The sequence below is a fragment of the Tursiops truncatus genome, chromosome 15 (genome assembly GCF_011762595.2).
Source record: "Tursiops truncatus isolate mTurTru1 chromosome 15, mTurTru1.mat.Y, whole genome shotgun sequence".
Lineage (NCBI taxonomy): Eukaryota > Metazoa > Chordata > Mammalia > Artiodactyla > Delphinidae > Tursiops > Tursiops truncatus.
This window is the reverse complement of record NC_047048.1, coordinates 71,102,704-71,126,450: the sequence shown is the minus strand read 5'-3', so window position 1 is coordinate 71,126,450 and position 23,747 is coordinate 71,102,704. Positions and strand designations below refer to the sequence as shown.

The following is a 23,747-nucleotide window of genomic DNA, read 5'->3' as shown; positions in this document are numbered from 1 at the left end:
TTGGCTTTTCATACTTGGGCTTATTGACTCACAATTGCAAAATGGCTGCCACACCTCCAGGTACCATGTCCTTAACCCAACAGAAAAAGAGCAAAAAAGGCTGTTTTGACGTCCTGTGTCTCTATATTATCAGGGAAGGAAAAATTTCCCATAAGCACCCAGCACACATCCTCCTATCTCCTCGGCTAGATCAGGGTCACATGCTCACCCCTTGCCCAATCACTGGCAAAAGAATGAGATTATTGTGATTGGTTTACAGAAACCTTGATCCATTTTCTGGGCCAGGAGAATCTCAGGCAAAATTCAGACTGCAAGGGGATTTGGATGCAACAGCCACCCTACCCTCAGAATGTTTAAGGTCTGGTTGGGTTATGAGTTTACACAAATGATTACAGTTGACCCTTGAATAACATGGGTTTGAGCTGCATGGGTCCATGCGGATTTTTTAAAAATATATATGTACCACAGGGCTTCCCTGGTGGCGCAGTGGTTAAGAATCCACCTCCCAAAGCAGGGGACATGGGTTCGAGCCCTGGTCTGGGAAGATCCCAAATGCCACAGAGCAACTAAGCCCATACACCACAACTACTGAGCCTGTGCTCTAGAGCCCGCGAGCCACAACTACTGAAGCCTGTGAGCCACGACTACTGAAGCCCACACGCCTAGAGCCCATGCTCCACAACAGGAGAAGCCACCACAATGAGAAGCCCACGCACCACAACGAAGAGTAGCCCCCACTCGCCACAACTAGAGAAAGCCTGCGTGCAGCAATGGAGACCCAATGCAGCCAAATATTATATATATATATATATATATATATACATACTCCAGTATTACACAACACAAGGTTGGTTGAATCCAAGGCTGCAGAACCTTGGACAAGGAGGGCCAAGTGAAGTTACACACGGATTTTCAATTGTGCAGGAGTTGGTTGTCCCTAACTCCTTCCTTGTTCAAGGGTCAATTGTATAACTAAATACCTGATGGCAGAGACCAGGTTTTTGTCAACAAACCTTTATAAGCGCATGTTGGGTGCCAGATCCTATTAGGTCTGGGGAGAGAAAAATAAAGAAGACCTACTTCCTGCCTTTAAAGACCTCACAGTCTGAGAAAAACTGTAAACTGATGTGAAATAAAATTCATATTTTATGGCAAGACAAAAATTTGAACATAAAAATTCTTCTCTGCCCTTTGGCCTCCTCTCTCCCCCCTACTGAGCATTGTGTATCTGCATTATGCATCAACCAAACCTCCCCATCAGCAGAAATACCTGCTCAACCATAAACAGCAACATTCTCCTAGCATAAAGACAACTTCTTAAAAGATAACATTCCTTCTTGATCTTGTAGGGGGTCACAATGACACTTGCCCTCTGTCTCAAAAAACTTATATAACTGTGCCTTGACTTCTAATGGGGGGACAGTTCTCAGAGCTGAGGTGCTGTTCCCAGGTTACAATGCTCAAACTTGGCTCAAATAAAATTTTCCACTTCTTTCACAGATTGACTATTCATTAATTTTCATCGACACTGACAATTCCAGAATCAGAGCTGAATTAGGAATAAAATCCGGGAGCAATACGAGCAGAGGAGGGAGATTATGGAGGAGACGATGTCTGAGTTAATTAGTGGTTGAGTCAGGATTACGGAAGAGAAAAAAGTGTTTGGAAAAGAATTCCAGGAAGAGGAGAGCATAAGCAAAGGTTAAGAAGCAAAAGAAACAGCTTAATATGCACAGGTAGCAACAAGCAGCTTAAAAAAAATTGGAGCTGTAAGTAGGGCATAGAGTGAAGTCAAATGAGTCTGAAGATAAGCTAGTTTCCCTCAGCGAAAGATTTACATCAATCTATCATTGCATTCATTTATAAAATCAGTATCTATAGATAACTAGGTGCCAGTTTCCAGCCTAAGTGCCTTTGCACTTGCTAACCCTTTGTCTGAAACAGCATTTCCTAAATAGTCTCAGGTCTCGGCTCAATTATTAGTCTCTCGGAGACGCCTTCCCCACCCCTCTTACTTAAAAAGTCTCCACGTGGTCACCTTCTATGGTATTACTGTTTTGCTTTCCTTATAGCACTAAACACATTATGAGATTATCGCCTTCATTTGCTCATGAGGTAACTACAAGTCAGGCCCCCCTAGAATGTAAACACCAGGCAAGTAGGGACCTGTTCACGGTTTCATCCTTAGGGTTCTAGCAAGCCAAAACGTCCAGCGCATCTCCGGGTACCCCAATGCAGCTCCGCGCTAGGTCAGAACTGAGCATGCGCAGAGGGAGGGGCACTAGGAGCCTCGGGTTCGCGCAGGCCCCGCCCGTGCCCCGCTCCGTCCCGCCCTCTCCCCGCCAGGGTAGCCGTTGCACCCAAATAGTCGCAGCCGGTGCTTCCGCCCAGACGCGGTTGGGCGCGCCTCGGCGCCGGGAACCGGGGGCACCCCCCAGTTTACCGGTCCGGCGCCAGGATGGCCCCCAAACTTCCAGACTCTGTGGAGGAGCTCCGCGCCGCCGGCAACCTGAGCTTCCGCAATGGCCAGTTCGCCGAGGCCGCCACACTCTACAGCCGCGCGCTACGGATGCTGCAGGCGCAAGGTGCGACCCCGGACCCCCATTTCGCCGCCAGGCTTCCTTCTCCCTCTTGTCTCCCCCGGCCCCAGCTACCCAGACGTCGCTCTGGCCCTGTCGGCCTAGGGCTTCCTTACCCCGAGGCCGACTGGCCAACCAGGCCCTCCCACCACCCGCCCATTCCTCCCCCTTCCCCCAGCTTGGGCATCCTACGAGAAACTTCCTTAGCCTTTCTTTCCACTTTTATTATTATTATTATTGTAACATGGTTTTATTACTGGTTCTTTGTGTCTGTGTGTGTGTGGATTTTTTTAAAATTTATTTATTTAGTTTTGGCTGTGTTGCCGCGTGCCGGCTTTTCTCTAGTTGCAGCGAGAGGGGGCTACTCTTGGTTGTGGTGCCCGGGCTTCTCATTGCGGTGGCTTCTGTTGTCGCGGAGCGCGGGCTTCAATAGTTGTGGCTTGCAGGCTCAGTAGTTGTGGCACACAAGCTTAGTAGCTCTGCGGCATGTGGGATCTTCCCGGCCCAGGACTCGAACCCGTGTTCCCTGCATTGGCAGGCGGATTCTTAACCACTGCCCCACCAGGGAAGACCTCCTGGTTCTTTTTTACTTAATGACATAACAGGAACATATTTCCATATTAATAGATGTTTTAACATTTTTTACAGTGGTTAAAAAAACATTAAATTTACTATCTTAACCATTTGTAAGTGTAGAGTTCAGTAGAGTTAAGTATATTCACGTCGTTGTGCAACAAATCTCTGGAACTTTTTCCTCTTGCAACACTGAAACTCTGTACCCACTAAACACTAATTCCCCCTCTCCCCCCAGCCCTTGGTATCCACCTTTCTGCTTTCCATGTCAATGATTTTGACTACTTTAGGTACTTCAAACGAGTGGAATAATACAGTATTTGTCTTTTGTGACTGAATAATCTCTATGACATTATAATCTATGTTGTAGCATGTGACAGGCTTTCGTTCTTTTTTAAGGCTGCATAATATTCCATTGTGCGGATATACCACATTGTCTTTATCCATTCATCTGTTAATGGACGTTTGAATTGCTTCCACCTCTTGGCTATGATGAACATGAATGGGCAGATATCTCCGAGGCCCTGCTTTGAATTCTTTTGCATACATACCCAGAAGTGGGATTGCTGGATCAGATAGTAATTGTATTTTTAATCTGAGGGGGCAGGGAACCTCCATACTGTTTTCCATAATAGCTGTACCATTTTACATTCCCACCAGCAGGGCACAATGATTCCAAGTTCTCAGCATCCTTACCAACACATTTTACTTTCTGTTCTTTCGATAGTGGCCATCCTGGTAGGTGTGTGAGCTGCCTGCTTTTTAATTGTCCTATTGGACCCCATTCTGATATTTAGGCCTCATTCTGATCCCTGAGGCAACTCTCATTCTCCTCAACGGGTCAGTCTTTACTTAAATTAACATTTGTTCAGCACCTGCATGTAATGAGTGTATAATAAGATGGAGAAGGTCCTTCCTCTCAAGGGTCATACATCCTTGTTGGTGAGGGAGCCACAGGTGTGATCTTAAGCTAGTAAATAGCAAACAACAACTGTGCAATAATGATCAGGGCTATTGAAGAAGACAGATGTGATGCTGTGATAGGTTTGACTGGGGAGCTCCTTTATGAAGAATGGGAGGTCAAAGACAACTTCTTTGCAGAAGTGACATTTGGGGTGATATCTGAATGGTGAGAAGAAGCCAACTGCACAAAGTCTTGGGTGCCGAGCATTCCAGGTTGAAGGAACCGTAATTTCAAAGGCCCCAGACAGAATCAGCGGGTGTGTTCCAGGAGCCAAAGCACAGGGAGCCAGTGGGGGAAGTAGTAAGACTTGGTCAGTTACAGAGAAAGAACCTTATTATGTAGGCATTTTACATAGCAGTTCATGGTAAGGAGTTTGGGTTTTATTCTCTGATGGGAAGCTACTGGAGAATTTTCAACAGAGGAGTAACCTTTTGTTACCAGTTCTCCCAGCCTCCGGCTCATTTCAGCCAACAACAGCCTTTTGCCCAAAGCCTCTCCAGAATGTCTTATCCCAGAGCCTCATTGGAACCCCTTTCAGCCCCTCGTTGGTACCTCTTTCCCTTTGCCTTCCTCCTCTTTCTCATTTCCTTGGCTAGCATTTGTTGAGTACCTGCTAGACATTATAGACAATACCCCCTTTTTTTTTTTTTTTTTTTTTGCGGTACGCGGGCCTCTCACCGTTGTGGCCTCTCCCGTTGCGGACCACAGGCTCCGGACGCGCAGGCTCAGCGGCCATGGCTCATGGGCCCAGGCGCTCCGCAGCACGTGGGATCCTCCCGGACCGGGGCACGAACCCACATCCCCTGCATCGGCAGGCGGACTCTCAACCACTGCGCCACCAGGGAAGCCCGACATTACCCCTTTTTATCTTCATACTAAGTTATGGGTAAGACGCTTTATAGATGAGGGATCCAGAAGAGTTAAATTGCCTCTTCTGTGCTGACACAGTGAAGACATGTCAGAGGCAGAATTTGAATGTGGGTCTCTCCGATTCCCAAGTCCAAGTTTTTAATCATTTTGCTAGACTTTTTTCCAAATCCTCTCTAAGTTTCAGTCTTTTTTGTTTGAATTTTTGCAGTTTCAAGCCACTCTTTTGCTCCACTGCCCTGTCTTTTTTTCTAGAACACTTCTCTGTAGGCCCAGCTCTTCATCTCAACTTAATAAAGTTGTTGAGGAATGTGAGGTATTGATATTTCTGCCTTCTTCTTTCATCCTACCCCAGCTGGCCTGGAAAAACTTGTCTTTTTGTATGGATTTATTCTGGGCCCCAAGAAGAGGTGGCCTGATGTCTGGATTCAGCAGGGGACCAGAATTTGGTTCTGATCCTGCTACTGATTTTCTAGGTAATTTATGGGCAAGTCCCTTGATTTCTCTGATCAGTTTCCCTGATCTTGAAAGGAGAGCAGGGAGCAACCTAATACAACAAACCCTTCCAGCAAGTCTGTGAAATGATACCTTCATCCGATAGGTGAGCACATGTGATCAGGGGGATTGAATGACTTGTGCAGGATCGCAGGCTGGATTGTAGGTTCTGATGCCCTTTCCACCACACCACTGCTGTTTTCTGAGCAACCGTGCTCTGGTAACTTGAGATGGATTGCAAGTTTTGAATACTTGTGCTTGCTTCTTAAGGGCAAGGATGTATTTTACTTATCTCTGTACTTTGCTATCTCACTCGGGGCCTGGCAAAAATAAGAGAAAAAAGAAGATAATTTTATTATATTTGGTATTGAATGAAAGAGATCATGCATCAGTATGGTAACATGATACTTAGTGAAAAAGGCAAGCTGCAGGAGAGGCAATATGATGCCACTTAGGAAGAGCTTTAAAAGGACAGGGACTTCCCTGGTGGTCCAGTGGTTATGCCACTTAGGGAAAGCTTTAAAAGGAAGTGGACTTCGCTGGCGGTCCAGTGGTTAAGACTCTGTGCTTCCACTGCACTGGGTGAGGGTTTGAGCCCTGGTCGGGGAACTAAGATCCCATATGCCGTGCGGCATGGCCAAAAAAAAAAAAAAGAAAGAAAGTGATATTGTGTCTTGCCTGTGAATACCTATGTAATAAAGATAGACATACATGAGAATGTGACATACCAAGTTCAGGATTATGCCAACCTCTGGGGGACTGGGAAGCGGGCAAAGGGAAAAGGGTGGGGATGAGCGGAGCTTTAGTCATATCAAAAACAAAAAGGTGGAAACAAATAGATTGTATGCTGAGTTTAGTGATGAATATCAACTATCTTTTATACTGGTTTCCATATGTTTCACAATTTTCAAAGGAGAGCTTGTTTTCTGTTGTTCTGGGTATATGCCTGGGATCGGAATCACTGGGTCAACACTTGACAGTTTCCACTTTTTGTTTTCATTATGGCTCATGCTAGTGGGTATGAAGTGGTTGAAAAATTATTTTTAGAAATGAAAATCCTTGTGGCCACAGTAAAGGACTTGAGCTTTCTGAGATTCCTAAGGATAAGGACTGCCTTTAGGGAAAGGCAGTAATGATTTCTTCCCCACGGCATAGCTTGAGCCCTTCTGCTGATTAAGTTCTCTGTAGTCCTGCCAGACCCAGAGGACTTCGCAAAGTCCTCTCTGAGAAGGTAGAATTAGTTTTTTGTGTCCCCATAACACTTGTTCGATCCATTTATCATAGCATTTATGACATTTTCGTCTCTTTCTTCTTTATTGGATTTACACGCTTCTTGTACTAAAATTAACACACACACACACACGCCAGGTAGTTACAACGTGGGTTTACACACACACACACACACACCAGGTAGTTACAACGTGGGTTTACACACACACACACCCCCCAGGTAGTTACAACATGGATTCACACACACACACACACACACACACACACACACACACACACACACACACACACACACACACACACACACACACACACACCCAGGTAGTTACAGCATGGATTTCTTTGAGCTATTTCATTTTGATCTTTGGCCTGGTACCGCGTTCAGTGCTGAGCTGAGTGAATGAGCAGATGCTTGATGCCCTTTGAATGGCAGGAAGCTGGGTGTTCTCACTCCCTTGCCAGACTTGCCAGCCCATCAGACCACCAAGCCTGATGGGGTTACAGTCATCTCTGCTGCCCTTTACTAAACCCCAGAGAGCTCAGGGTGTGGATGCACTCCGGATATCCTGAGGCATCCATTTCCCAGCCTGTTAATAGTGCACTTTCTGCTTCCACTTGGGCAGGTTCTTCAGACCCAGAAAAAGAAAGTGTTCTCTACTCCAACCGAGCAGCATGCCACTTGAAGGACGGGAACTGCATAGACTGCATCAAGGACTGCACTTCGTGAGCGGGCAGGGCTGACTTTGGGGTGCTGGGGGCTCGGGAGGAGAGGCTGGGCTTCTCTGGTCCCACCAAGTTACCTCTGCGACAGATATTAGGAACTGTCACTAAGTGTCAGCAGGTCACTGAGAATAGGAAGCTGTCTTTGGTCCTTGTGGCCCCTGACTTGTGTCTTTGGAGCCTCAGCTCTGCTGCTGAAAGGAGTAGGGTGGGCAGTTAGAGGTAGGCCTTTAAGGCTTTGTGAGATCTGGGACCTGGGAATGAGGTGGAGTTGCAGACTAGTGACTGGCTTGCTCAGGTTTTTTTCTGGGGTGGATGTGGGTGAGAGAGGGAGGGAGGGAGAGAAAGAAAGAGGGATGGAGCTTAATAGATAGCCTCGAAAGAAGTAAGCAATGACCAGGTGTAGAGGACGTTAAACAGTTTTTCATACTTTCTTCTTCAAGCCAATCTGAGATTGCCTTCATGGTCATCGCTAAACTAGCACACGTACCTTAATGTGTTCTCAGATCTGACGTCCTGTGACATTGCCTTAGATTCATGCCCTGGTGATGGGTGGGAGAGGAGGAGAAGGGTGAGCATGCTCGTGGAGCCTGTGCTCAGTTGGTTTTACCAGGCCCTGTGCTAGGTTTCCTTCGTGGAGCGCTCATAAGCACTCTGTGGGGTAAGTCAGCCATCCTTCCCAGGCTAGAACTGGGTTGTGGAGGATTGAGGCTGTAGAGTGATTTGCCTGGGGCCACGTGGTTAGTGGCAGAGGTGGAATTCAGACACTGCTCCATCTGACTCCAAAGCCTGTTTGTTATTCCCACTTGGCCACGCTCTACAGAAACATAGAAGCATGAAAGCTACAAGACACTTATTCTTGATTTCGGGGGATCGCAGCTATGAAAATCGATGCACACGCGCACACGTTTCACAACAGTAGTGGTTCTCTGCCCTCTTTCCCTACTCCACTTCAGTCTAAGTTGAAAAGTCCCTCTTCTAAGACTTCACCGTCTAGCATTGTCTTGTCAGAAATGACCTCCCGTGTACTGAGTGCTGCAGATGCCCTATCTGGCAGGAACTGCGGCGGGGAGCCCTGGTGACTCAGCAGCCCGATGACATTTCTGCCTCCTGTCCCAGAGCGCTGGCCCTGGTTCCCTTTGGCATGAAGCCCCTGCTGCGGCGAGCGTCAGCCTACGAGGCCCTGGAGAAGTACACCCTGGCCTACATGGACTACCTGACCGTGCTGCAGATTGATGACCGTGTGACGTCAGCCTTGGAAGGCAGCAGCAGGTGAGCCTGGGCCACTGTGGTCAGTCTCTCTGAGATGTCCTGTCCTCCCTGATTAGCTTGGAACCATTGCTTTGGTCGTCTTCTGGGAGGATCCCTTTGGGCTAGCCTTAGAAACTCCTAATGAGCATGTGCAGAAAGTGTGGAAGGACAGTCTGCTGTTGTATTTTAGCAGGTTTTTAAGGGGTCAGAATTACTGAGTTGTGGGGGTCTTGGGGTTTTTTGTGTGTTTTTTTTTGCCTAGATGCTCAAATGCGTTCACACAGTCGTACTTAATTGAGCTCTGTTTCAGCCGGGTTCAGTGGGGAATACCAATATAAAAAAGAGGTAGACCCCACTTGCTCCAAAGAGCTAACTAGAGTGGGGAAAGTAAGACACAGAACAAGCAGCTGTCACCCCAGGCTGTAGGGCTGTTGTTTGTGGATATGGTTCAGTATATTGTACTGTGACCCCTTCACAAGGCCCGTCAGGTGAAATGTCTTTCTGGTTTTCTGAGCAGATGCCCTCATTTGGGTAACTGGTCATGTTTCCCCTCTTTGCATGGTCTGTTAGAAAGCCAGACACCACACTAACAGAAACCCTGAACAGGACTCCATGGTATCTGTTTAGTGCGTCCTTTCTGGCTTGACTTGTTTTCTCTCTGCTTCCTTTTAGTCTCTGTCATTCAACAAAATCTGCCACTTATGTACCAGACTTTGCGCTAGGGCCTGGGCCGATGACTGAGACATACCTCTTCCTGCCCTAGTAGAGCTCCTGGTCTCCAGGAGGACGGCAGTCAGTCATAGGCAAACCTGCAGTGTGATAAGTGCTGTGGTAGAAGGCACCTAACAGCCAGGGGGAGTCCAGAGAGGGCTTTCCAGAGAAGGTGAGCTGAGACAGAGAGATGAGTAGTGCTCTGGGCCAGGGGCCAGCAAGGAGCACGGGCCGCGTGTGCGAGGTGGGTGAGTAGGAGGCCTTAGAGGGATTGCGAGAAGTCCACTGCTCATGGTGCTGCACGCGAGCGGCTCGGTTCAGGAAGGATGGTGAGGCCAGATCACACAGGGCCTTGTGTCCAGGGGCTTGGATTTAACCCAGACAGTGAGGCATCGTGAAAGGGTCTTTAGCAGGGGGGCAGCATGAGCAGATTTGAGAGAAAAGCTGAGTGGCTGCCCGCTGTGTCGACCATGAAGGAGAACAGAATAGGAATGGGGCGGGCAGTAATCCAGGAGAGATGGTGGATAGAGAACAGTGGGATCAATTCAGGGGACACTCAGGTGGTATTTCAACAAGTGTTGGCGGTTGGAGGGTGGGGGGAAGGGAAGAAGAGAGGAGGCGTCCAGGTGGTTGACACCCTGAGTTGGAGGTGACGGTGGGGCGGAGACCAGAGAAGCAAGAAGCCGGCTGGGCATTTACATGCATTCAGAGCAAAGGGGGAAAACTACGGGCCGAACATAGAGATCTGAAGGTCATCAGCATAGGGGCGGCTTGAGGTTGTGGGGAAAAAACAGAGCACCACAGCAAGTGTGTGGGGGGAAGAGGATGGAGTTTGAGGAATCCAGCATTTGAGGGACGTACAGAGGAACAGCAGCGGAAGCGGGAGGAGGACACTGGAGCATTTAGCATCACGGAGGCAGGAGCGTTTCAGGGGGATGAAGACGTCATTCAGATCAGGCGTTTCGATGAGCTTACGTAGACTCGGGGTTTAGGAATGAAGTCACTGGTGATTCTGATGGAAGCAGTTCAATGGGATCCGAAGCCAAATGGCAGTGGGCCTAAGGAGCCTGGCTGGGAAGGGGCAGAGCAGTGTAGCTGCCGTGTCAGGGGTCCGTCCAGGAGGAGGGAGCTAGCTGCTGAGCGTTGGGGTCGGTAGAGAGAAAGAATGCAGGTGTGGGAGAGGGCGGTGCCGGCCGAGTGCGGCCCAAGAGAGGCAGGGAAAGATGGCTCCCGAGCCGAGGTGGAGGGATTGGCCCTGTCGGCTCTTCTGTTTTGATGGGAGAGAAATAGGAATTGTTGTGTGGCCGTGCAGGTAGGTTTGTGTTTAGGGTGTGAGGAAGTCCAAGGTGGAGGGTTAGGGAGAACGGTGGAGGAGGGTAGAGTTTTGAAGCAGCTGGGCCGATCAGAACAACAGCTTTGGGGGCTTAGAGCCCCTGAGTATTTAGTGATACCAGTCTGTGAGCTCTTCATTCTAGTAACACAGGAACACTGTTGTAGGAGCAGAAGTTACAGTCAGCTTCATGTACTCACTCAGCACCTACTTAATGGACCCTCGTGGGTGCCAGGTAATGTGCCAGGTGCTGGACTTCAGTTAACAAAACCAGCATGGCCCCTGAGCCTAGAAGGTGGGGGTGGGGAATGGGAAGTGGAGGAGATTCTTCTGGGGGGAGGGGAGAGCACATGCAAAGGCTTGAGCGTGAGGATCGAGAGGCAGTGTGGCACACGATAAAAACGGAGGGGTGGGAGGGCACCAGGCCTCAGGCCCTGCCAGCCTAGTGAAATGGGAACCACTGAAAGATTTTAAAATTTGAATGACGTAAGATTTGCATTTTTAAAAAAATCTCTGAGCGTTAATCAAATGTCAGGTTTTTGCATGGCCTTGTAATAGATTCATTAAGAAAATATAAAACATGTGGTTCTTGGGGCATGCATGGTCCCTTGGGGGTCAGGTTTAATTACCTTAGCAAGCACCAGATCATCCCTTTGAAGTTAACATAGTGTGACAAGCGAGGGCCAGGCAGGGAGGGGGTGTCGGGGTGGCAGACCTGAGAAGACGTATATGGTGGCAGGCTCCTGTTCCTTTCCTGCTGCGAGTCAGAAGGGTACAAAGACATGGTTCAAACCAGGGGCAGATGATAACTGGCTCTCGTATACCTCCTTTGGGCTTACGAGAGGAGGAATATCTTCCTGACCCAGCTGGAAACCTCTCTGTGATCCTGCCTGCCTTTCCAGAATGACCAGAGCTCTTATGGACTCCTTTGGGCCCGAGTGGCGCCAGAAGCTGCCCTCTATCCCCTTGGTGCCTGTTTCCGCTCAGAAGAGGTGGGAGTGTTTGCCTTCGGGAGACTGCAAAGAGACAGCTAAAAGCAAATCCAAAGAAACCACAGCTACGAAGAGCAGAGGTAAGCTGTGACTTCCTGCCCGGAGAGAGTCCAGTCTCCCCAGAGCCACTTGCTTTAGAGTAATCCTGTAAAAATTGGCCTCGTGTAAGATGAGTTCTTTTAAAAATCCTATAAACAAAGTAAAAAACAAAACAAAAAGGCCTTAACCTCCTAGAGATTGTCTCCTCAGCTCTACGGTGGGCGATGAGAAAGCCTACCCCACAGGTGTAGGGATTAGGTGATGTGAGGCTCGTTGAGCTCCCAGCCTGGCGCACAGGTATCCGGTGTTCGTTCCCTTCTCATTCCTCCGGCAGCATTTGGATGTATCATGTAGGATGTTTTTGGTTGAAAGAACAGAAAAACTTCATGTGGTAAAAAGAATAAAGAGAATTTATTGGCCCATATAACTGAAAGGCCTGGAGTTCAGGTTCAGGCATGGCTTGCTCCAGCAGCTCACTACATCATCAGACTCTGGCTCCATTTCTCTGCACTTCTGTCTGCGCTCTTCTCTAATGTGTATCGTCTTTGTCTGCAGGCAGTTTTCCCTCCAAAGTAGTACAACAGCTGTAGCAGTTCACTGACTCGCATCCATGTGCCATGCCTCATGACCCAGAGGGAGAGAAAGAGTTCTTTTTCTGATAGCTACCTAAGAGAGGGTTTCTTTCCCCCAAATCCCTAGCTCCTCTTTTCTTAATTCATTTTGGCCTTATGTGGTCACAGGCCATTCCCTACACTAGTCACTGTGACCAGGGCTTGAGATTTTGTGATGAGCTCAGCTCTATGCCATCTGCTCCACCTCCATAGCTAGAGGAACACACACACTGTATGAGTCCCTGGAGGAGGATGAGTAAGAGACGGGAGATCAAAGCCAGGTAGCCCCAAACAGGAGACTGTCCACCTCAGCTCTATAAAAACAAGAGGCCCTTCTTCAGGCAGGGGCAACTGGAAACTCTTTAAATGCTCCAGGGGAGTCCTCCCAGCCCAGCAAGTGAGGTACTGAGGATGGGAGGTGAGGTATTGAGGAGGCGGGGCTGGAGCCTTGCATCGGGTGTACAGGAGGGCAGGAGTCGTTCCCCTTCCCAGGAGGAAACCTATCTGGCCGTGGGGAGAATTCCCTCCCTAGAACGAGAACGTGGGGCGCTAATGAACTCGACGCCTTCAGTGCACCTACCATTTACTTCATTCTTTTGTTGGAGTCACGGCCAGGTGTGTCCCAGGCCCTGTGCTGAGCAGTGTGGCCCAGAGAGGCCCTCGGGAAGCTCTCGGCCCAGTGAGAGACTGAGACGCATAAACAGAGCAATTTAAAATACAGGAGGAAGGCCAAAACATTAATGCGTCGAAAGAGTCCCGAGAAGGAGACCACTGTAAAGACCCAGGTTTCAGGAAGGTGTGAGTATTGGGCAGGGAGTAGGAGGCATGAGTACTAGGAGGGAAGCCTAAGGAGCTTCTTCTGAGGTTAGAGTGACTTAGATAAACAAAGCGTACAGTAGGTAATAAAAATGTAGTGGTAGTTACTTTAAGAGGTAGTTGAGGTTGAACTCTAACCAGGTGCTTATTAATATCTGTGGCATGAATAGACCAATGAGCTTAAATGAATCCAGGCCCATGATACGTCATCACCCACGTGTCCGTCATTTTAAAGAATGCTCACCTCCCTATTAACTCATTTCGTTTGGTCCTGATAATGACAGAGTGACTCAGGCAGGGAAGGGATCACTCTCCTGACTGCACAGATCGGGAAACCAAGGCCCAGGGAGGTGAAGTAATACGTGGCATTATGGAAGGAACAGGGTTGGGCTTGGAGTCCAGAGTTCTCTGGGCTCTGCCCCTTGGAGCTCCTCAGCCTTTCCTGTGACACCATGGTATGGAGAATTAAGGAACAGATCCCTATTGCTTAGTGTCTGATGTAGCACAGAGTAAACTTTCTCTCCACGGGCTGCCCCCGGAGGCCACATCAGAGATGCTCAGTAGAGGGACCACCGCCCAGCCTTGCCTGCTGCTTCTGTGTCTACACCCCTTCTCTCTGCAGCCTCAGCAGTACGGGTTGGCCTGCACTGTTGTCTAAGCTGTGGAGCCATCCCTCCTTTTCCTCCTCTATAAAAATGCTGGGTTGGCCTCTGGGGGTAACCTTTAAATGTAAGACTAATCTCCCCAAGTCTAAAAATGCAATAATCCCTCTCCCCTCCCCCAAACAAGTTAACTTTTTAAAATCAGGAGGTATCTTACAATCAGTGTCAAAAGAAACTTTCCTGCCACCACTTCCCCTACCCCAGCCCTCTGAATTGTTATCAAATACACAGCATCTTGAATTGAAGGAGCCATCGAGCCTCTCAGGGCACGGGAGAGAGGAAAGAGAATTGCCAGTGGGACTCTGGCTGGGCTTTCCAGCTGACTTGGACCCCACCACGTGTTGTTGGTGAGATAGGTTCCTATCTGCTCACTCAAGTCCCAAGCCGGGGCTGAAAGCTTTATGTGTGTAAAGGGCTTCACACGAGATGCATTAAAACGAACATACACTTAAGAGCTACGCGACGGCAGTCCCACTCCTAGAGAATCGAACACACGTTCACGTAAAAGCTTGTTCACAAATGTTCACAGCATCATTATTCATAGCAGCCCAAAAGTGGAAACAACCCAAATGTCCCTCAGATGATGAATGGGTAAACAGAATGTGGTATATCCATACAGTGCAACATCACTTGGCCATAAAAAGGAAGGAAATTCTGATACATGGTGCAACACAGATGAACCTTGAACACACTATGCGAAGTGAAGGAAGTCACAGAAGAGCACATATCGTATGATTCCGTTTAGATGAAATGTCCACAGTAGCAAATCCTAAAAGACGGAAAGTAGATTGGTGGTTACCGAGGACGGGGGCAGGGGAATGGGAGGGGCTGCTAATGGGTATGGGGTTTCTTTTGGAGGTGATGAAAACGTTCTGGAATTAGGTAGTGGTCATGGTTGCATAACTTTGGGAATACACTAAAATCAGTGATTTGTACACTTTAAATGGTGAATTTTATGGTAGATAAATTGTATCTCAATAAATTTTAAAAAATAATAAAATACAGGAGGAAGAACAGGTGCTTTAGAGTCTCTAATGTTTGAGGAATTCAAATTGGGAACTGCCATCAGTGTGCTTGGGAGAGCTGGGGAAAGGCTCCTGGTGGTGACAGGTTGAGCTGGGCCTGAAAGGGTGAGCTCTTCAGGCACGAAGGGAAGGGGGTTTTTGGCAGAGGCAGTGGAAGGAGTGAGAGAATGAAGTGGTGGGGCATCGCTGGTGGCTAGCGGGGACAAGCGTGGGGCAGCGTGGGGTGCGTTGCAGAGCCGAGGTGAAGCTGAGGGTGTGTGCGCATTGCAACCCACTGGCTCTGCTTCTAGAGAAACTCCTGCACGTGTGCACAAGGAGACATGTACAAGGACGTTCAGAGCAGAAATTCGGTAAGAGGGACTTCCCTGGTGGCGCAGTGGTTAAGGATCCTCCTGCCAATGCAGGGGAAACGGGTTCGAGCCCTGGTCCGGGAAGATCCCACATGCCGCGGAGCAACTAAGCCCGTGCCTCACAACTACTGAGCTCGCGTTCCACAGCTACTGAAGCCTGCGTGCCTGGAGCCTGTGCTCCGCAACAAGAGAAGCCACCGCAACGAGAAGCCCGCGCACTGCAACGAAGAGTAGCCCCCGCTCGCCGCAACTAGAGAAAGCCCACGCAGCAACGAAGACCCAACACAGCCAAAAATAAATAAATATATTTTTTTTAATTAAAAAAATTTGGTAAGAGCGAAAAGCAAAATAACCCAAGTCTCCATAAACAGTAGAACGGATAAATCAGTTGCATTGCAGCAGTGGGAATGAATGAAGGAGTTACAGGTGTGTGCATCCACACAGATGCATCTCAGGAATATAATTTTGAGGGGAAAAAGAATACATAGAATTAGGTATTCCTTTATGTGAAGTTCTAAAACAACGTAAACAATAAACAATTTATAGATACGATTGTATATATAGTTAAACTAACCAAGAAAACGGGGGGGGGGGGTTGGTGTGCACAGAATTGGGGACGATGGTTTCCTCCTGGGGTGGATTGATTGTGGGAGAGGCTCACAGGATTTCAAAGGTCTTAGTAAATGTTCTGTTTCTTAAGATGAGGGATGAGTTCAAGGGTATTAGTTTTATTCCTAAAACCTTACCCTTGTCATAAGTATTGAGTATTTTATAAAGATAGTTTTTAAAAATTGAAAAAGCAGGTTATATGGGAGCTGGGGCTGGAATAATTAACTGGGGCGGTGCAGTGGGGGGCCCCAAGGCCAGGTGGAGCAGCTGGCATTTCATCTTGTTCTCTCTTTTTCTCCCTTTCTCCCTCTCCCCACCCCGCCACCCCGAAGGCTGGGGCACAGCTGCAGGTGTCGAGTTGGGGAGAACACAGGCTCAGACCAAAACAACTGAGGAGTAGCAGATAACCTCTGCCCTTTTCTGGAAGCGCAGGATCTTCACCCGTTTTTACCAGATGCTTGTTTATTTAAATACTTTCTCACTTATTCTCCTACTTTAAGTTTATAGGGTGCTCTGCACTTTCTCCTGTTTTCTCACATTTCATCCTAACAGTAGCCCTGTGTGGAGTAGATATTGCCCCCAACGTATTGGCGAGCAAATTGAGGTCCAGAAGCATTAGGTAGGTCACACAGGACTTCCAGCTACTGAGTGGCAGTGCTGAGGCCAGAACCTGGGTTACTTTTTATTGTGTATTTATCATTGTGTGTGTAAAAGTATGTTTATATCAGGAATCCCAATCTCTTCCAAAGGAAAAACTGTTTAATATCCCAGAAGCCATTGATCGGGGGTCTCATTACTCAGGCAGGATGCTTTACACAGTGCAGGAACGCTCTGGGGAGAGAGCGTTGTAGGCGGCTTAGAAGAGACGCTGCCCAAGAGATCTCCTGGAGCTCAGCTGGGCACCTGCTCCATGGTTTTTTCCTCTTCTGAATTTGTATCTAGTGCCTTCTGCTGGGGATGTGGAGAGAGCCAGAGTTCTGAAGGAGGAAGGCAATGAGCTTGTAAAGAAGGGGAACCATAAGCAAGCGATTGAGAAGTACAATGAGAGCCTCTGGTTTAGTAACTTGGAATCCGCCACGTACAGCAACAGGTACCTTCCACACGGCTGGCCTGGGAAGATTTCAGGACACTGAACATTCTCCCGTAGTCTTCTCTTAGACTGTGATGGGCTCTGCATCCCAGCATTTAGTCAGTACAGGCATACCTCGGAGATATCGCAGGGTCAGTTCCAGACCACCACAGTAAAGCAAATATCGCAATAACTCGAGTCACACGAGTTTTGGGGTTTGCCTGTGCATCTAAAAGTTACGTTTACATTATACTGTAGTCCGTTAAATGTGCAACAGCATTATGTCTAAAAAACAACGTACGTACCTTAATTTAACAATACTTTATTGCTAAAAATTGCCAGTCATCATGCGAGCAAGTCGTAGTAGTAACATCAAAGATCACTGATCACAGATCACTGTAACGAGTATAATCATAATGAAAAAGTTTGAAATATTGTGAGAATTATCAACATGAGTGAACAAATGCTGCTGGAAAAATGGTGCCAGTAGACTTGCTCGATGCAGGGTTGCCACAAATCTTCAGTTTTGATATCTGCAAAATATCTGTGAAGCACAGTAAAACGAGGTATGCCTGTGTGTTACAGCTCAAAACGTGCATTCACACTCTGGTCACGGTGGGATAGGCATTGCCAGTGGCACTCACTCTCTTAAAGGGCAGAAACTGAGGGGTGCCCATGGGGAGCCTGGGCTTTGTTCACCCCCCCACCCCCCAAATTTTCATTAACCAGAAAAACATAGGATGTGAGTAAAAGCTATGGGCTTGCTATGCAAACACACCCCCAACACAAGTATCAAAGCCTCTGCACCTTCCCCGACTCTCACCCCGTGGGCTTCTCCAAGACCCTCTGGTTAGAAGTTTCGGCACTGTCTGTCTGCGAGGACCAGGGCAGAACCCAGGGTATGGATTAACTGTTGCCTGGCCTGAGCAAGAGAGAAGGGTCCAGTCTAGCCTGAGGGGTTGGACTTGCGGCGCTATAGAAGGGCCTGCGCCCTGAGCTGCTGCCAGTGGTCGGTGATTCTTTCCACCAACAGTGAGAGCCTGGGAGCCAGGGTACTGTCTCTTTATTGTGTAGGAGTCCCTGCTCAGCAGTAGCCCTCAAAGGTATTGGTAGTAGATGCTCATCTTGTTTTAATGTTGAGAAAACCAAGGCTCAGAGCAGGAAGGGCTTTTCCTCAGCTCACCCAGCCGGTAAATGGCGGAGACAGAATTGGAACCTGGCTCCAGTGAGATCTGTTAGTTTTACTGTCAGAAGCTTGAAACATTCAGCAAGGGACCAGATCTGATCCAAACATTTGTTATAAGTCGTTAATAAATCTTGTGAGTCTGTTTCTCCTTCCCATCATTACTCTTTATTTCAGAAATCTTGGGTCTCCTATAGGCTCACCGTTCCTTACCCAAAACTCTTGGGATAAAATGTGTTTCCGATTTTAGGAAGGTATCATAGTGCATATGCTGAGTCCCATAACACTCCAGCAGGGTCTGGGCGTCTCGCGGAAGTTCATCGTTAAGTGTTTCTGCAGTGAAACATACGGAAATTCCAGGATCACATGGAATGGTGTAAAGAAAGCCTAAGCAGCCTCATGTAAGTTCAGGTCAGGTTTTGCTGCCAAATGAGTTGAAAAGGGAACTTTTAGTTTTAAAGCATGGATTTTGGCATTTTGGATCTGTGGTTTTACTGGCCAATTGGACCCAGGTGCCTCAGTCAGCCAGGCTAACTCGGGAAAAAGGGCTGCAGCCCCTTTGTTCATGTTTGTGCGGCAGCATCTTTTTTTTTTTTTTTTAATTTATTTATTTTTGGCTGTGTTGGGTCTTTGTTGCTGCGCGCGGGCTTTCTCTAGTTTCGGCGAGCGGGAGCTACTCTTCGTTGCGGTGCGCAGGCTTCTCATTGCGGTGGCTTCTCTTGTTGCAGAGCATGGGCTCTAGGCACACGGGCTTCAGTAGTTGTGGCACGTGGGCTCAGTAGTTGTGGCGCGCGGGCTTAGTTGCTCCGCGGCATGTGGGATCTTCCTGAACCAGGGCTCGAACCTGTGTCCCCTGCATTGACAGGCAGATTCTTAACCACTGCACCACCAGGGAAGTCCAGCATCATCTTCTAACTCCTCTTTCTGTGGGCTCTCTGGCCTTGCTTATTACCTCATGTTGCTGGAGACCTCTATTAACCCATTTTCCTGGATTTTTACCACATTCAGGACAGTGTTTTATTTAAATACTGATTTTATTTAAATACTGATTTTCATGCAAATATGTCTGTGCCACACTGTTAATTACTATTGCTTTGCAATATATCTTGTAGGGCTGGTCTTTTCCTTAATCTTCTTAATCAGAGTATCCCTGGCTATTTTCCCAGCTTTGATCTTCTAGCTAAACCTTAGGTTCACTGTGATAAATTCCAAACCGTATCTTGTTGGGCTTTTGGTTGTAATTACATTGTAATTACATTGATTGTGTAAATTTAATTTAGAAGACTGAATGTAATTACATTGATGGTATAAATTTAATTTAGAAGACTGAAAACTTTATACAGATCAATTTCCTATCCATTGTGGCGGAATATACCACATCCTGGATGCCATTTTAATGCCTCACTTCGTACATATGCATCTGTATGGATCAGTGCATCATCTTAGGCTCCGGTTCTATCTGTACAGTTGATACCTGAGTGGACATCACTGTCAGGTACTTGGCACCTACAATTTGCCAGGCCCTGAATGGACCTCCGAAGAGTCTCATTTAGTACTCACAGCGGTCCTTCAGGTTAGTCCTTCAGGTTAGGTCATGGTCCCAGATCATTTAATTTTAGAATTAAATGATCATAAAGTTAAACAACTAATACATGGTGGAGCTGCGATTTAAGTCAGGTGTTTATACTCCAAAGCCTGAGTTCCTTTTCACTCACTTGTCTTGTCTCCTTCATAATGAAAACCCTTCTGATTGGATACAAAATCATTCTGTTTACCAAAAGCCAAGGGTGTTTATTTTATAGGCCAAAGTTATGCGTTTTTCACATCTTGAATATAATCTTTGGAGTGCATATGTAATCATTTTCATTGCAACATTTGTATTAGGAAGTCACCAAATAGTACCTAATGCTTATACTGTGGTTCCTCTGCTTCCCAGAAATTTGGCTAATTCTTTAAATTACCAGAGTCCATTGAGAGAACACTTTAGTTTCCTTAGAATTCTTCTGTGTTCAAATTTAGATCAGGGACTACTATTCTAAAACTTAGTGGCTGACAACAGCTGTTTTATTTTGCTCATGATTCGTGAGCCAGGAATTCGGAAAGGGCAGTTCTTACTCCGGGTCTGTCATTCAGGGTCAACAAGATGGTAGCTGGGACTGGAGTCATCTAAACACTTCTCCTGCATATCTGGCACCAGGGCTGGGATGACTGAAATGGCTGGGGAATGGAACTGATAGAGCAAGCTGGAGCCTTTTTTCTCCTCTCCTGGCAGCCTTGTCGCATATGCTGGCTTGAGTGTCCTCACAGCATGGTGGCCTCAGGGTAGTTGGCTTCTCGCAGAGCAGCTAAAGGCTCCAAGAGCAGGTGTTCCCAGAGAACAGGCTGACGCTACAGACCTCTGTAGCCGGCCACGGGGACTCACACGTTCCTCTGTACTCTGTTGGTCAGAACCGTCACAGAACCTGCCTACATTCAAGAGGAAAGAACATAGGACCTCTTCAATGGGAAGAATGCCACAGAATTTGTGCCTGCTTTTAAATTGTTACAAGGAGAAGCTTTTTCTAAGTTGATTTATAAGTTCCATGCAATCTCAGTGAAAATATTAGAATTTTTTTACATTCTTGGTAATAATTCCATAATTTGTCAGGAAAAGAATAACAGCATAAGAGAATTTAGATATGATAAAGTGTGGGAAAAAAAGAGGAATTATCCAATAAATCGTGTTGGGTTGGCTGGAGAGAGTTCAAAAGGAACCCGAATCCCTACCCTCACTCCTTATTTTAAAATAAATTCTAAGTGGATCACAGTTTCAAATGTAAAAAGTAAAACCATTAAGTTCTAGAACAGTGTGTGGGTTAACTGTCTTGCAGTGGGGAAGGTATTTGGTGGTGGTGGAGGGGGACCCACAGAAGTCATTAAAGAAGTTGGATAAATTTTATTTCATAAGATTTAAAAATCTTATATAAAGACACTCAGCTTTACCTATATTTAAAGCAACTACATTAAAACAGATGCTATTTTCTTTCATATTGGCAGAAGTTAAAGGTTGAGACCCAGGGTTGGTACAGTTGCAGGAAAATAGTCTCTGTTAGTAACTGTTCTTAAGTACACTTGACCCTTGAACAAGGCGGCTGTTGGGGGCACTGACCCTCCTTGCAGTCAAAAAATCTCAGCATACTTCACAGTCGTCCTCTCGTATCTGCGGTTCTGCTGCATCCATGGAGTCCACCAAATGCAGATGGTGTAATACTGTAGAATTTGTTACTGAAAAAAATCTGCATATAAGTGGACCTGCGCGGTTCAAACCCGTGTTCCTCAAGGGTCAGCTGGTTTTTGGAGAGCATTTTGGTAATAATCAAAAATGTAAATGTATGTACCTTTTGATGCAGCAGTCCCTCCTCATAGGCGTCTAAGATTTATGCGCAAGGATGTTTATGGTAGCATCGTTTATTTATAAACTGGAAACAGTGAAAAATGTCTACTGATAAGGAATTAATAAAATAAATTATGGTACATACAAGTGAATACTACGTATCCATTAAAAAGTGAGGTGGAATGGATATCTGTTTTGTTTTTAGTGATTATCTTTGGGGGAAAGGACTAAAATTGAATGAGAGAGATACAAATATATACTTTCCCCCTGCCCAGTTGATGCAGAATGTGAAAATTTTCAAAATGTAAGTTGAATGAATTATGTATTGAACACCCATATACTTCCCAATTAAATTCATAAACATTGTTATAAAATCAAGTACGCTTCAGTTAAAAAGAATATTGTTATATTTGCTTTGTCACTATAGCCATCTATTGATCCACTTTATCATCTTTGATGCGTAAGTTGTAGACATCTTTACATTTCGCCCCTAACATGTCAGCATGCCTGCTATTTACTTAGAGCCTGTGTATTTGTTTTTTTTCTTGACGTAGATAATTTTTTATCAAGGGGAGCGTTTCGGGAAGCCTTTTATAGCTTGAAAGAGTACAGTGTGGGAGTGTAAGGCGGAGAGAACAATAGCACCGAACAGGGTCAGGATCTCGGGTCATTCGAGCCCGGGTTGAGTCCCAGGTCTGCCCCTCTGTAGTGGTGGAAGCTTGGCGCGTCCCTTCAACCCTCTGAGCCGCGTCACCTCTGCAGAAGGGGGCTGGGTGGCTGTGAGGACTGAGGGAGGTAGGAAGCACCCAGCACGGTGCGTTCGGGGAGCCGCAGGGCGCTCCTCAGACCGCTGCGTGGCCCGCTCTTTCCCCTCAGGGCGCTCTGCCATCTGGTGCTGAAGCAGTACAAGGAGGCCGTGAAGGACTGCACGGAAGCCCTCAGGCTGGACGGAAAGAACGTGAAGGCGTTTTACAGACGGGCTCAAGCCTACAAGGCACTCAAGGTAAAGAGGTTCTGGCCGGAGGCACCAACAGGGCTCCAGCCAGTTGTGCCTGTGCTGGCACCTCCAGAGCACGGCTAAGGTGAGGCGTACCTGCCACGTGCCTTCTGGTCCAGGGGCCCGGGTGCTCCAGGCAGGCCTCCAGCCTGGGGTGCAGAAACCCTCTGCGGGCTCAGCAGCGGTCCCCACCCCCGCCTGGTCTCCCTGGGCCAGGGCTCCATCCCCACACCCTCTCTCTCCTCTCAGGACTATAAAGCCAGCTTTGCGGACATCAACAACCTCCTGCAGATTGAGCCCAGGAACGGTCCCGCACAGAAGCTGCGGCAGGAGGTTAACCGGAGCTTAAACTGAAAACCCAGAGGGGCAGCAGGACACCTCTGCCTGACCACCTTCCTCCGTGCCTGCTCCCGGGACCCGGCATGCCCCAGAGCAAGCTCCGAAGCGCCCTCCTCTGCCCCTTGGAGATGTGATGGCCTCCCACCCCTCCAGAGGACTTGCCTGTTCACATTAAGCTCAGTGTAGTCAAAAACAAGACGTTTTGTTGGAAAGGTCTCTCCCTGTTCCGAACTCCCTGTGCTGCAGACAGCGAGCGGGTCACACAGACAGGTCCTCATAGGCAAAGCCCTCGGCTCTGTCTCTGCCCAGCACGCTCCAGAGCGAGTTGCCCTTCCAGCGTCACCAGGCACCCTCGCCGTGGTCCACCTGAGCAACCTGGGCTGGGGCGTGGGGGGCACCGGGAAGCCCTGACCCGCCTACACCCAAAGCAGCCTGTTGAGCTGGTCTCCAGCGCTGCTGTCCCTGCCCGGTCCTTGGCACAGCGCTCTGTGTTCTAAGCCCCAGTGCCTTTTGGCCGAGCCCTCCTTTGGTGGGGATGCAGGACCTGGCCCTTGGCCGGCTTTGTCTGTGGCTCTGTGCTGCCGTCCCCTGCGTGGAGGCGCCTGAGCTGTTTCAAGAGCCAGAAGGTGTGGCTGCCACTTCGGAAGGCGAGACAGGGAGAAAGGCCTCCTGGAAGTCAGTGTCCTTCCGTCCCGGGCAGGGACCCCTCGAGGCTTCTTAGTTCCTTGTAATATGCTGACGTTAATCTGAACTGAACTGACTGATTCTGTTGAACCCTGTGTTGAAGCTACTGCATTAATGTTTTCTACATAAACGTCTGTTGTACTTTCATTTATGCTTTTTCAGTTTCGGTTCATTTTGGAACTTTGCAATAATTTTAAAAAAAGACTGCTTATGGAGCACTCATCCATTCTTTGATCAGATTTACTGGAATGTCTGCATGGGCCAGGCCCTACGTATAG

The 23,747-nt window shown here is 47.7% G+C and overlaps 1 protein-coding gene across 2 annotated transcripts; it reads left to right on the top strand.

Annotated features, from left to right (window-relative positions):
- The first annotated feature begins 2,247 nt into the window (after nucleotides 1-2,247).
- On the top strand, nucleotides 2,248-23,616 carry TOMM34 (translocase of outer mitochondrial membrane 34). Of its 2 annotated transcripts, XM_019943817.3 has the most exons (7): nucleotides 2,329-2,585; nucleotides 7,332-7,431; nucleotides 8,548-8,700; nucleotides 11,623-11,792; nucleotides 16,767-16,914; nucleotides 22,326-22,452; nucleotides 22,696-23,616. In XM_019943817.3, exons 1-7 carry the CDS (start codon nucleotides 2,459-2,461, stop codon nucleotides 22,798-22,800), a joined length of 930 nt encoding a protein of 309 aa, XP_019799376.1. In that variant the 5' UTR covers nucleotides 2,329-2,458; the 3' UTR covers nucleotides 22,801-23,616. The 2 variants fall into 2 exon arrangements, 1 of the variants encoding a protein (XP_019799376.1); XR_012326360.1 differs by lacking the exons at nucleotides 7,332-7,431; nucleotides 22,696-23,616 and adding an exon at nucleotides 18,327-18,477 and having other exon boundaries at nucleotides 2,248-2,585; nucleotides 22,326-22,451.
- Nucleotides 23,617-23,747: the final 131 nt, after the last annotated feature.